The 13,900-nt window shown below is 34.1% G+C and overlaps 1 protein-coding gene and 1 non-coding gene across 5 annotated transcripts in view; one reads left to right on the top strand and one right to left on the bottom strand.

Moving 5' to 3' along the window:
- The window catches only part of NIPBL (NIPBL cohesin loading factor), a 197,158-nt gene that overhangs the window by 9,893 nt on the left and 173,365 nt on the right, over window positions 1-13,900 (bottom strand). For all 4 annotated transcript variants that reach the window (XM_078445006.2, XM_078445004.2, XM_078445009.2 and 1 more), the window contains 10 exons: window positions 13,665-13,773; window positions 11,998-12,134; window positions 7,858-7,998; window positions 7,644-7,737; window positions 6,848-7,002; window positions 6,242-6,332; window positions 4,621-4,794; window positions 4,028-4,218; window positions 2,358-2,465; window positions 978-1,178 (listed from right to left, as the gene is read on the bottom strand). In XM_078445006.2, coding sequence (XP_078301132.1) covers window positions 978-1,178; window positions 2,358-2,465; window positions 4,028-4,218; window positions 4,621-4,794; window positions 6,242-6,332; window positions 6,848-7,002; window positions 7,644-7,737; window positions 7,858-7,998; window positions 11,998-12,134; window positions 13,665-13,773 — 1,401 coding nt within the window. The remainder of the gene's footprint in view (window positions 1-977; window positions 1,179-2,357; window positions 2,466-4,027; window positions 4,219-4,620; window positions 4,795-6,241; window positions 6,333-6,847; window positions 7,003-7,643; window positions 7,738-7,857; window positions 7,999-11,997; window positions 12,135-13,664; window positions 13,774-13,900) is intronic.
- LOC132682623 (small nucleolar RNA U13) lies at window positions 10,669-10,770 on the top strand. Its single transcript, XR_009611794.1, has one exon. It is a non-coding gene; the product is annotated as a small nucleolar RNA U13 (small nucleolar RNA).

The raw sequence follows: 13,900 nt of genomic DNA, 5'->3' as shown, positions 1-13,900 counted from the left end.
TAATACTGATGATGACATGATGATGATGATGGTCATGGTGATGATTAAATGATAGTCCAAGTACTTCTGAAATAAGTGCTTGTAATATTTATCTACTAGATCACATATCAAAAAATTTCATGTAGTACTTAAAAAAAAGAGGCCTAGTAAGGTATCTACATTCTGGTAATTTAAATTTTGTTTTATTGAAAAAAATCTGGTTTTGGGATCATAACAATCAACTTGTAAGTGATTAAATACAAAAAAATATTTCTTTTGTTCTTTTCAAAGCTTTACACACACACAGACTAACTGGTAAAGCTCTATATGGGCAGATACTAAATCTGTCCTATCCACCATTTTATCTTCATCTCTTAGCACAATGACTACCACACATAGCAGGTGCTGAATAAATATGTGTGTAAAATGAATGAATAAATTAAGAGGTAAGCTTAAACAACAGAGCCTTCTATTTTGTTCGTTTATGGGCCTGGCCAGTGCAACTTGTGCAATAGCCCAAAGGGTCAAAATTGTAATTACACACAAGTGGGCTCTTTATTAAGGAAGTCAAGTTGAACAAATAAGGACTTCAGTAGCCAAAAACCTGGAACAGTTATTCTAATAATATTTGACTGTAGCAGGAATAAGTGAAGTCTGACCTTATTTACTGAAGTAACTTATCCTCCAAAGTGATAATTTAAGTGATGTACCTTATTTAAAGTTATGCTTAAAGGAACTATTATCAAAGTTCATAAGATACTCAGTATGGAGACACAGTTATACTACTTTATCGCTCACTGTATTTATATTCATGTGAAACTTCCCCTCCAAATTTGACTATATACCTTGTAATTAATATAAGAAGATGTAAAGAAACACATATTTAATATAGTCACTATTATTGACTAAAATGGTCATATTTTCAAAATGCTGACTACTTTAGGCATAAAATTTATACAACATTTATTTTCTTAAAATAAAAAGGTTTTTATGCTTACTGCTGTGTCATCAAAGAGGTTGAGTAAAGAAATTAGAAAGGCCCGTCTGTGTTGGCGATTTCCACGGATCATGGAGTAAAGATGTGAACACAAAGCGCTAGAGGACTCGTCTTGTCTGAAACCTCTCACAGGATCTTTTAGGCATGTGTTGATTGCCTGTTGTACCTGGTAGGACATCTTCATACCAGCCACTGCTTTCATCTGAAATCAATAAAAGGCTCATTTTTGTAATGGAAATTAAGAGTCAAGTTAAAACTATACTTTGAATATTATAAGCAGAGGCTAACTCCACTGTTTAGTTTTCTTACTTAAAATCATAAAATCATGGAACTCAAATGCTGTAAGGAACATCAGAGACCATCTACTGCAACCCCCTTGTTTTATATAAGAAAAAATCAAGACCCAGAAAGCCATTACTGCCAAGATCACACTGTAGGGACTAGAACCCAGGCAACCTTACTTTTAGTCCAGCACGCTTGCTGGACTATCACCTCTAGCTCAGTTTTAAGAGTTGTAGTACATGATGCCAAACATCACATGATCACAACTGAGCCAATGGTTCTTCCGTCTCTCTGTCTCTCTCTCTCTCACTAAGGGATCGTGGGTGATCATCTCCCATGCTTGGATGCTCGGTCTCAGGCTTCGGTGTTTGGCAGAAATCAGTGATTTTTCAGAACGTTGGAAGGTGCCCACAACTGGCACTAGTGTATTTTTTGGTCACTTCAAAGCACCTATGGACAGTCCTTTGCTTTCCATACAACAGCAAGCCTAGGAATGCTTTGCTTCATTCTAGGTCAGGTTGCTTGCAGATATAGACCCTTTTCCTCTGCTGTTTTATGGCCAGTTACATTACAATATATGACAAGAGTTTATTAATACCATACCGTAGTCAACATCCGTGTGAGTGTACACAATGGCTCCCATACAGAAAAAGATTCCAATGAGCCAACAGAGAGCAGTGATTCCGTTAGTGATAGTGAAAGTTGTCCTACACAATAACCCTCCTCTCTCGTCTCCTTCACACCAGCCACGAAAGTTTTCAAAGGTAAGTGCAGGTTAATTTATTTATTTTTCTTTATATTTTGTATTTTATTATTTTGTATTATATTACAGTATTGTAATCATTTTATATGAATATTTTTGGGATGCAGAATGAATCATCTGAATTTCCGTTATTTCTTATTGGGAAATTCGCTTGGATACGCAAATGCTTTGGATTATAAGCATGGTTCTGGAACAAATTATGCTCGCAAACCAAGGTTTTACTGTACTAAGCAAAATATGTTATTCTAATATGAAGATGGGCAGGACCTTTATCAAGGAAATGGTATACCAAAGAAAGATGTTTAAATTTAGGTTATACAATTTAAAAATACATACATGAATGAATCCAGCATATTTTTTGTCGATTTCCACCAGTTGCTGATCAGCCTTGTTCCTCATAGCTGGTTCTGGGTCTGTTCCCATAGCAATTAAATATGGTACACACTAAAAATAAAAATAAAGAGTTTATAAGACATCACAGTAGTAAAAGCTCTGTATGTCTCATGACATATGTTAAAACTTGCTATATAACTGGGATATATGAATTCGGCTTTATAGGCCTTCCTATAAATGTCATGTTTTAGTGTTCTTTTAAAAATGATTAATCTTCCCTTAGATTTACCTTAAAGGAAAAAAAAAACCAAATAAAAAAAATGAAGCATCAGCAAAAATACTGATGAAAAGGAAACAATTTCTGTGTGAAGTAAAGGTTCTTTAATCATACATAAAGGGCTCCTACACTAAGAATAATACCCACTTAAGATTATGATATATAATGCAAATGTATAATCCAGTAATTTTTCAAGCTTGACTGAATTTGCTATGTAAAGATAATACAGGGCAAAATATACTTTGCCTTTCATACTCAAAACCAGAAAAATATAAATTTTTTTGCAACACTGATTTTATATATAGGGCTTCAATGATCAGACAGTTCGACAGCTAGTGTTCTGGTAACAGCCATATTTACTGGACTTCTAAGATTAAGAAACACCAATACTATGTTAAGTGAATCTGAATCAGCAGTGAGGAGACCTGAAAACAAACAAACAAACAAACAAACAAACAAACAACAGCTTAAAAAATGTCAACACAGCACTAACTGAAAAGGATGATCATGGATTAAACCCTGACTTGGGGGAAGAAAGTCCATAAAGAATATTATTGGCTCAGCTGGCAAAATCTGAAAATGGACTATATATTAGATAACACTGTATCAGTGTTAAATCTCATGAATTTGATGACTGCATTATGGTGTCATAAGAGAATGTCCTTGTTTGTTCTTAGAATTCATCAGTGTGTTTTATTTCAGGACACAGGGAAGAACAAAGCATACTCACATATAGCATATTTTAGAAGAAGTTCCACAAAAAAACAGGCAAAATAAAAATTTTAAAGGATACAGGCTTTTGATTGTCTAGTAAATTCCCTTCTGTAGCTTATGGTACTCTCCTGAACATGTCAGACAGTGTATACACTACTACGTCAGCATCAGCTGCCAATTCTCAGTGATGCTAATATATCTTTATTATGTCAGTTAGTCCTCACATCAGTGTGCTGAGGTATTAGGTAGGTGGTATTACCTCCAACTTACAGATGAAGGAACTGAGCTTAGGTAATATGATTTACTTTTCTATGGACTTACAATCCACCCTGTTAACAGATAATACTCTGAACCCCAGTTAACTCTCTTGACATTACAGGCTATTGGTTCTTAGGGATAAGAGTCAATATGGATTAAAACAAACCATCCCTACTTAGAAAACTGATTCCAAGTACATATTCTACCAATGTAAACTGGAAATGTGTTCGATAAATACAATATTATGAACATATGGGTATTTTACAGTAACGACAACCTAGGAGATGGATTCTTTTTTATCCTGAATGGATAAAAAATTAACAACTAAGATGAATAAAGAACTAGTATTGTATAATCACAATGTCATCAAATGGTAACAAATCTGGTTCTTTCAGTAAGTGCTGCCACTATCAAACAGACTCACCTGAACTGGATGGATAAGACCCTGGTTTAGCGTCAAAGCAATGACATTCAGCGCAAAGTGGCGTACACTTGACTGGGTGTGAAAAAACGCCTCAAGCACCTGTTTGAGGTAAAGCTGCATGATGGAACTACTCATCCCTGAGGACACATCACCCATTTCTTTTAGATCTTCCTGTTTTGCAACTTTCTTCCCTGCAAAAGGAAGTAAACATATTAAGAACATGTGTATCAACTTTACGAATTACACCAAATTAGGCCACAGTCAAAAGTACAAAATTATAGGTAATACTCTGGCTCAATGGCTCTTAATCTTGTGTGTGTGTGTGTGTGTGTGTGTGTGTGTGTGTGTGTGCACGCGCACCTCATTGAGAGGCACCTGATGAGAATTACAACCCCTATCCTCCTGCAAAACGTTAATGTCTGCACATGTGTTACATCATATAATACATATTATGTATACACGTTACACATGTATATAGACACATCGTATCTATCATATAACAGATAAGGAAATTCAGGTGTCTGGATTAAAAGAGTCGGACAGTATTCTAACTCCAGCCACAATGTGAAATTTAAAAATACATCTTCACTTACAGTCTCTGTCTGCTTGTTGCATACGTGTATCCTCTTCTTGTAGGTAGGTCTGGAGGTTTTTTAAAACTTGTATTTTTAAATTTACTGAGGAGTTCTTATCAGATAAAATGTTATTATATAGATTTTTCACCTCTTGCTCAAACATTAGACTTGGATGCTGAATAAAGGCAAATCCTAAAGAGACAAAAAAATGTCTTGATATATTCATATTAAAATTAAATGTAATACTTAATGAAAATGTTTATAATTTATATGAAAGAGCTCCTTTTCAAACATTAAAACTTAAAATGACCAGAAGAATATATGCTAGTGGCCTTACCCAGAGAAGTATTAGAGCAGGTACTTCTTTCCCCATGAATTAAAAACAAGAAATTGCATTTCAAAGGAGAATTTCACACAAGAGGAAACCTTGAGGAGGGAGCAGGGCCTAGTGGCTAGGGGAGTGGATTAGGAGTCAGGTGTCTTGGGTTCTATTCCTGGTCCACCACTGACTTGTAGTGTGACCTTGGGTGAGTCACATAATCTCTCTGTGCCTCAATTCTCCATCTGTAAAATGGGGACAATAATATTTACCACCCACCTACCTCAAAGGGACGTTATCAGGATTTAAGAGGTAACGTCTGTAAACATTTTTTAGATCCCTAGCAGAAGGTACTACATTGGCATTATTAAAAAGTAAATAAATAAATGTGTGTGTATATATATATCCATTTGATGAAACAGAAAAATTCTAAAATAAACTAGAGCTAATAATATCTTCCATTTATTTTTATGGCATTATAATGAAGCCACAATGCTGAATTCTATAACCATAAGTTGATAAGTAGCAAAATAATACTATTCATGTTTATTTGTACAAAACACTTATTTATGTAAGACAAGATGAAGATCCTTAATGATAGCAAGTATTATTGATGCCAAATACAAACTAAACTCAAAGCATAGAGTGATCAGATAACTAGTCCAAGGTCACACAAGCAAGATGTCATTTATTAACTGGTCTAGAGGTAGTATTTTGTAGACAGTGCTACTTCTTCAAGTTAAAATTTGCACTATTTGTTCTCTGGATTAACACTGTAAGTTTACCCACTTCATATAACATATGTCCAGACTTAATATTCAGAGGTACACATTTGGCTTGAAGTTAACACTATTTCAATAGAACTTCCCTAAAGTAAGTGATATCTGAATTTTTAGTTGATTTGCTATGAAAGGGATGAAGGAGGACTAAGATTCTAAGATTTAAGTTTATTTAAAGAAATCAGTAAACATTTAGTAAGGTTTGGGTAACTAAAAATTTATTTCTCATTTTTGTTCAAAAGACTAATACGGACCACTGTTCATGCATATTAAAATTACAAACATTGTTAATGCTACCAAAATAAAATTTCTCTGATGAACAGAGTAGTTATATGACTTGCTCAAGGTCACCTAGAAAGTCACTGGCTGAGCCAAGAATGGAACCCAGGTGTCTTAATCCCCAATCCTATAGTCTATATACCAAATCCTACTGTGAGTAGAAACATACTTAAATAAAAAAACAGTGTAGACTCACAATATTTCCAAATTTGCTCAACCTCTCAAACAACTAAGATTATAAAGAAATTTAGACTTAACTTACCTAGACCAATGATGGCTTTTGTTTGTACTTCTTCATCTGAATGTTTTGTAAAATACATCAATAATTCAAGTACTTTATCCTTTATGTTAACCTAAGGGAAAAAAAAAAACACATTAATGTGTATGAAGAAGAGTAACTTCTCTCAGTTTTCAATTATAAAAGAAAAAGCCTAAAAGCAAACAATGAGAATTTCTGCATGTGAACTTTACTGAAGAATAAATCACAAGTTTATAATCCATAAATTTTAGAATGGTGACATTCAAAATAAAAGTGTGTGACAAAGAAGCTTGTGTAAAATGCAAATTAATGTACTGCTCCTTCATTGAGGAAGTTAAAAAAAAAAAAAAAAGTCAGCTGCTTAACCCAGTGTGTCTACTCTTACAAAGCTGATATAACTTGTATAAGCTTCTTATGACAAATCAGTAACAAACAGCTGGTTGATCAGAGGCTAGTCTGAGGACCAGGTTTTGGGTAGCACTGCTTCAGAATTCTCATTAAACCAGACTACTATAAAGCTGCTTTCATCCTGGGTCATTAGTAATTTTCAGTTCACAGGGTCACACAGTCCTATTTTTTATAGCATACTAAGTAATATTAGAATCGTACCTTACTGTTGCCTTTAAAATCTTCTAGATCAAAATCAAAATGCCGACATAGTGCTCCAACAGTGAAAAGGGATCTAAGAAGTGCTGGTTTGTTTGTCAGAAGTGAAGTGTTATTTGGATCCTCCTGGTGCTGACTTTTTAATTTTGAAATGGCACCTAATAAAGATAAGTAATATTTATTTATAATGTTTTATCCTTGAATTATTATCTTCAAATAATTATTGCTAAGTTGTTAGAGTTAAATTTTACTAATGTTCTTAAGAGTCACACACATCTAGAATTATGACAGAATGAATACCTTACAGCCTAAAAGAATTAATATAAGAAAAAAATGGTATTTAAATTTTATTTTACATAGTGGGCAGAAAACTGACCAACAGTTACTTATGAGGTAAATTCCTGAAGTGATTATATTCAGTTATTAAGGAAATACAAAAGGTGCTAGAAAATATTGCTTCTGAGACAATCACACCTCTTAACAATTCCCTTGATGCTGTCTTTATCAGATGTGTTTTTAAATTTTTTTTAACGTTTGAGACAGAGACAGACCATGAATGGGGGAAGGTCAGAGAGAGAGGGAGACATGGAATCTGAAACAGACTCCAGGCTGTGAGCTGTCAAAACAGAGCCTGACGCGGGGCTCGAACTCACGGACTGCGAGATCATGACCTGAGCCGGAGTTGTACGCTTAACCGACTGAGCCCCCCAGGCGCCCCTATCAGATGTGTTTTTAAAAAGGAGCTAGACGCACTACAGGATCCATCAGAATAACTTCAAAGCCCAGGCACTGAACTTACCATAGTATCTATTGAAACAGGCCCACACAAATTTAAAATTTTGTGTCACTTTATTTACAACTGCTCCCAGACAGCTCACACAATGTTGCACTACCTAAAAGATAAAAAAATGTTACCATTTAGGCAAGAGTTAAAGACAAAAGTAAACCATATGATTTAGCTAGCATTTGTGAATTTTATACTAATCAATAGAGACGGTACACTGAATACTTACAGTCATGCCATATTTGATGATAAGCTTCATTAAATCTTCTTCAATAGTAGCAAGGAAAGTTTCACTTGGATGCTCCATCAGTGGTACAACCAGCTCCAGGATTTTTGCAACATTGCAGATAACCATGAAATCATTTTGTGTCTACAAGGATAAAATCAGTGTTTTATGAATATCAGAGTCTGACAAGAAAGTTTATACACTTTTATGAATTTGAGGGTTGAGGTATTATGAATGTCAAGTTTCAGTTAAAAAAAAAAAAAAAAGACTACCAGATGCTTTACTTTTAATGTTTATTTTGGGAGAGAGAGAGAGAGAGAGAGAGAGAATGAGTGAGTGGGGCAGGGATGGCGGCAGGGGAAGGAGGGAGAGGGAAACAGAGAATCCCAAGCAGGTTCTGTGCTGTCAGCGCACAGCCTAATTCAGGGCTTGATCTCATGAACTGTGAGATCATGACCTGACATGAAACCAAAAGCCGGACACTTAACTGAGCCACCCAGGGTCCCCAAAAAAGACTTAAGTTTTTTTTAACCTACGTAAGGAAGAGCATAAGCCAGTATCAGGAACCTGGATTCTAGCTCTGCCACTAAGTTACCATGTAACCTTTCGGTCACTTAATCACAATGGTACAGTTACTCTTTTTTTCCCCTAAAACGTTAATACAAGCCAATTCTGAACAAAGATGTTTAACTATTAACTGAGTATTTTACCAAGACTGATACTGTTTTTTAAGATCAGTATTTTTCAAACTGGAGTATGTTAACTTAGTAGTTCTCAACTGGGGGTGAGTGTGTCTCCATGGGATATCTGGCAATGTCTGGAGACATTTTTATTGCCCCAAGAGGGGAGTTGGGGGGTACTACTGGCATCCAGTGGACAGAGGCCAAGGATGCTGACAAACATCCTGTAATGCTCAGAACAGTTCTTGACAACAAAGAATAATAATCCAATCCTAAATGTCAATCGTGCTCAGGTTGAGAAGTCTTCTGTTAACCCTTTTTATGACAGATGAAAATACAGAATCCCAGAACTAGATATAAGACTTCTTTATTTTAAAATTTGAAAAATTAAATTTTAATATTAAAAAAGTTTAAAACTTTTATTAAAAACTAAGCAGTTTAAAAAATAGGCAGAATATTTTAAAAAACCAAAAGTTTATTAAAGAATTTATAATAAAGTCTCTTTCCAAAAAAAAAAAAAATCTCTTTCCCACCCCCCTATCCTCTCGTTACCCAGCACCCCTGCCCCAAGGCAACCAGTTACTAGTTATTTTTGTGAAGACATTCAATATATGTTTTTATTTAGTCAAGTTAATCACTCTTTATTCTTAGCAACAGGTTACTGACATTCATTTTGAACTTTTTTGAGCTGATTAACACGTGCCCACCTGACATTCATCCATCCTCTCATCATACCCATAGGATTAAGTAAAAAAAATAAGATGAATACTTCTAAGTAGCACAGAAACCTTGCCGTTCCTTGCTGTCTCCCACTCCCACGTGCTTTAAGCAACAAGGGATGAGTTACAGTGGGTCTAGGGAATGAAGAGTTTTTGTCAAAATAAATTAATCTGAGAATCACAGCTAAAATTTTACTTTGAATTACTCTTATCAGCCTAGAAAATCAAGTAAAAGAAGTATCTTAAAATCTAGAAGAAAAATTTAAAGACGGAAATCGTGAAGGAAAAGAACAAAAGAACATAATATGAAGATAAATATCTGAAATGATTATAACATAAGATGTTTCAACATCTAAAAAATTTAGACTAAAGAGTTTCCAAAAAAAGGAAAGAAAAAAAGCCCCACCATTCAAAGGTAAAATGGTCAAATGACATATAAATATACATGTACACATACAGTCAAATCACAGATAATTAAGTACAATTGGTTAATATCATAAAAAAGATGCTCAATCTTCTTGGAAATCAAGGAAGGGAAAATGAAGCAAAATGAACTATTGCTTTGCACCTGACTGGCAAAGAGTGTAAAAATGACACAGATGGTCCTTCACTGGTTTCCAAAGAGGCTCTAAAACAAGTCCACCAGCAATCAGGAAAAATCTATTAAAAACCCAAAACCAGAACCAAAAGAACATTCCCTTAATCTAGCAAGTCCATCCCGTAGGATGTATCCCAAAGAATAAAAAGCACAGTATTTAAAGGTATATGAATAGGAATGTCTGTTAAGGCATTGTTTTGTAGTCCCTATCAATAGGCAACAATGTAAATATCTGCCAAATTGGGAAATGGCTAAATGTATCATAGAATATCCATAAAACGGATAATCTATACACATACAATACGGATATGTATGATAGGTATATAACATAATCGGATTCTTTAAAGTTTATTTATTTTGAGACAGAGAACATGAGTGGAAGAGGGGCAGAGGGAGAGGGAGGGAGAGAGAATCCCAAGCAGGCTCTGCACCTTCAGCCCAGAGCCCGACACAGGGCTGGATCCCATGAACCATGAGATCATGACCTGAGCCGAAATCAAGAGTCTGACCCTTAACTACCTGAACTACCTAGGCACTCCATAACCTGATTTTTAAAAACCCAGTCAACCAGTTATATATGTGTGCATGTGCACAATTACAGAAGCATGGATATAGTATGTAGGATAATCCAGGTTGTTTCTCCTGAGGTGAAGAAGAATAAAGATGGAGGTAGGGTACAAAAAACAAACATTTAAATGTGTCTAACACATAGGAGATGGCCTTATTTATATAAAAACTTCGTGTGTGTATAAAACTTTCCAACATTCATCCTTCCTTTTGGCATACCTACAGGGTCAAATAAAAAATATATTTATAGATCCTTTTGTAGTCCATAAGTGTGATGATTGGGTGTTCATGGTATTATGTGAAATGTGCCTCTCAAACCTTGTTACGACCTTGGCACATTACCCATCTGACGTGATAAAAACATTTATGTATGTCTGCATGCGAGTGTGTGCACTCGCACTCGCACACACACACAGAGAGATTACACAAAATGTTTTCAAAGTAATCTTGCTAAAAAAAAAAATACTGATTCAAACAAGGGCCATTTATGCAAGTTTCGTTATAGTCCTAGAAGCAGACAGACATGGGGTTGAATTCTAGCTTTGGGACTGGTCAGCTGTGTGATACTGGGCTAGTTATTTATATTCTCAAAGCTTCAGTTCCTTATCTGTAGAGCTGAGATAATAATGATAATACTTCACAAGGTAAATGATATAATGTATATAAAATTTTTCACTGTATTTGGTACTGTGTTCAATAAATATTAGCTATTATTATTGGCCATAGAATACATATTAATCAATTTATTTCTGAATTTAATACAAACCCTAAAGATAGAATTAGGGTCTCAGAAATTATTATAATGTTGTTTTTATATATATTTATCTTCTGGTTCTTAAAATTTCTCAGGACATCCTGAGGTTTTTCATCTAGAACTTCCTAATTTAGATCACCAGAAAACCAGACCATAGCAGCAAAACAAATCTTGTAGAGAAAACAGTTAAAATTAGCTCCTTAGGAACAATGGGGACATAGTAAGTAAAAAAAACTTTACATTTTAAAGTTTTTAGAATATTTCAAAATTTAGTGTTTGTAACAAGCCATTTAACTCACCGTGCTGTCATATAAACTGCTGGATTATTTTATATAAGCAATGTTTTATTTGATTTTCACATTTTATCTTAGAATAACAGAGTATGTGCAATATTAATTTAAAACAGCCACCTAACATCTCTGATATACTAGATTTTCCATATTCAACCTACTGATGTATTAGAAAATAAATATACTCAAAATATATTGAAATGACAAATGAAAAGCAAATTCAGAATCTAAAAGAGTAAATTTCTCAGTGAGAGGAACTCTGCCTCATTCACTCTTGAGGTCTTAACAATAGTTACAACATTTAGGAAGCATTTAATAAGCATTTAACTTGAGGAGCTTATGGAGAAATGAAGTCAGAACTTCATTTTTAATATATCAGAAAAATGATGTCTTATATAACTTGCCACAAATATTAGAACATATATTTGAGTACATGACACAGTCGATCATTTAAAATGTGGATGACACAATGTGAATTCTAAATTTAAAATACTACATGGTAAGACATAAAAAAAGAGGACAGCTCTATACTTACACTACATTTAGTGGTAAGGTATGGCTGCATAGTCATGGCATGCTTAACCATGAGCTGAGGTCTTATTTTGCTGAATAAGAACAAAGTGGTTATGCAAGCTACCAATCTTCCAGAATTCACACCTTTATTGTCAGAGTCTGGAAAAACAGAGAAATAAGATACTAAAATACGACAAGGCAGTGGAAATTATACAGATTATTTAAATTACTCAATATTATCCCCTGAACTGATTCAGTACATACTTCAGTAAAAGATTAGCATTTCTTATGATACTAGACTTCCTACATTTTTTTTTTATTATACATATTACATACATTAAGAATAAAAGACCAAAGAGGCTCCATTATGCAAGGCAAATTTTACACTGAGTGGTGGAGGACTGAAGTTAAAAAAAATAGAATGAGTTACGAAGTTTAGGAATGGGCTTTTGGGAATAAACATGGTGTTTCTTATATCTAAAAATGGATGGAAGTCAGTATGGGCAAGTTAGCAAAGCAGGACAAAAGCAATTTAGCTGAGGTGATACCGTGTTTGAAGGCACTGGGAAAAAAGCAAAGCTGCAGCGGGAGAAGAATGTTAAAAGACTGGAGTGACAAATTAAGAAGCTGGACCAGGGCTACATCAGAAAGGTAAACCCACTGCTGCTCCAGTGGGAGGAAAATGCTGTTAGTTAGGAGATACAATGGTTCTTAGGAGGCAAATTAGTTTTTAGAAGAGATTAACAATTTTCAACATTAAGTGACAACAGTATCACCCTTAAAATCTAGGAGAGGCAAAAATAAGGGAAACAGAACTAGGAGATAAAAAGAAAAAGAGGTACACATGGAAAATGAAAAAAAAAGTTAAAAAAAAAAAGGCATAAAAATATAAAGGATACCAACAATTTCCTTAGGTGCCATCATGGTACCTCTGCAAGAGGCAACTGGCCCCCAATTCTGGAGGATGACCAAGGCTGACTATTGTTCCTCATCAATGTACATTAAGAGATGGGAAGTAATGTTAGTCTTGGGTGCTTTAAGTGAGAGATTATCAATTATAGCTTTTACAGTTTTATATATTTACTTATAATCTGATTAATAGCTTCAGATTTGTGACTGTTAAATAATGTAATAGATAATGTAAAATATTAAGCATTTAAGGAATTTGTCAATTTAAAAAATCTTAGCTGCTTTATCTAGCTCAAGATTAAGCACATTTTACATAACAATTATAAATGATATTAGGAATGTACTACAAATCTTTTAAAAACATTTTTATAATAGTTAAAACAGTTTCATTTTGAGAGAAAGTTTTTTATCATTTAAAAGATACCAAACAGTTTTAGGATGAATGCAACTAACTAAATACATATTAGCCCCTGGACTTTTACGTCTGTACAACATGACATCTAAAAGATATGTAGAAGAGATGAGGCCTAGGCTTTTATTATACTGCTCTAGGTAATCTTAGTTAACCTAAACAATATAATCTAGGATGTAACACCAAATGAACAACAACACAAAAAAAAAAAACCAACCAAACAAACAAAAAAAACCCACCTTCATTTAAAAGTGAAGTAGTTAATTATTAGGCTAAGCAGAACCAGAGGCAAAATTGAGAAATGTGCCCAAAGTATTTTAAAATATCTTATAAAATCAACTTAATGACCAATATATAAAATGTCTTACCAGCTAGAGATTCCTCATATTTAAGAATGTGCTCAACTAGGTTATCAACAAGTTGAGTACAAGCTTTCTTCACAGGTTTATATGAGGAATCCTCTTCGGACTTCAACAACTATATATGTATATATATAAAAAAAAAATCCCAGTATAATTATTCATTAGGCAATAATAATATAAACGCATTAAATGTGTCCATAAGTAATAAGCTTTTCAATTTGTCATTAACAATATGGAAAATG

The sequence above is a fragment of the Panthera onca genome, chromosome A1 (assembly GCF_046562875.1).
Source record: "Panthera onca isolate mPanOnc1 chromosome A1, mPanOnc1 haplotype 2, whole genome shotgun sequence".
NCBI lineage: Eukaryota > Metazoa > Chordata > Mammalia > Carnivora > Felidae > Panthera > Panthera onca.
This window is presented reverse-complemented; position numbering and strand designations above follow the sequence as displayed.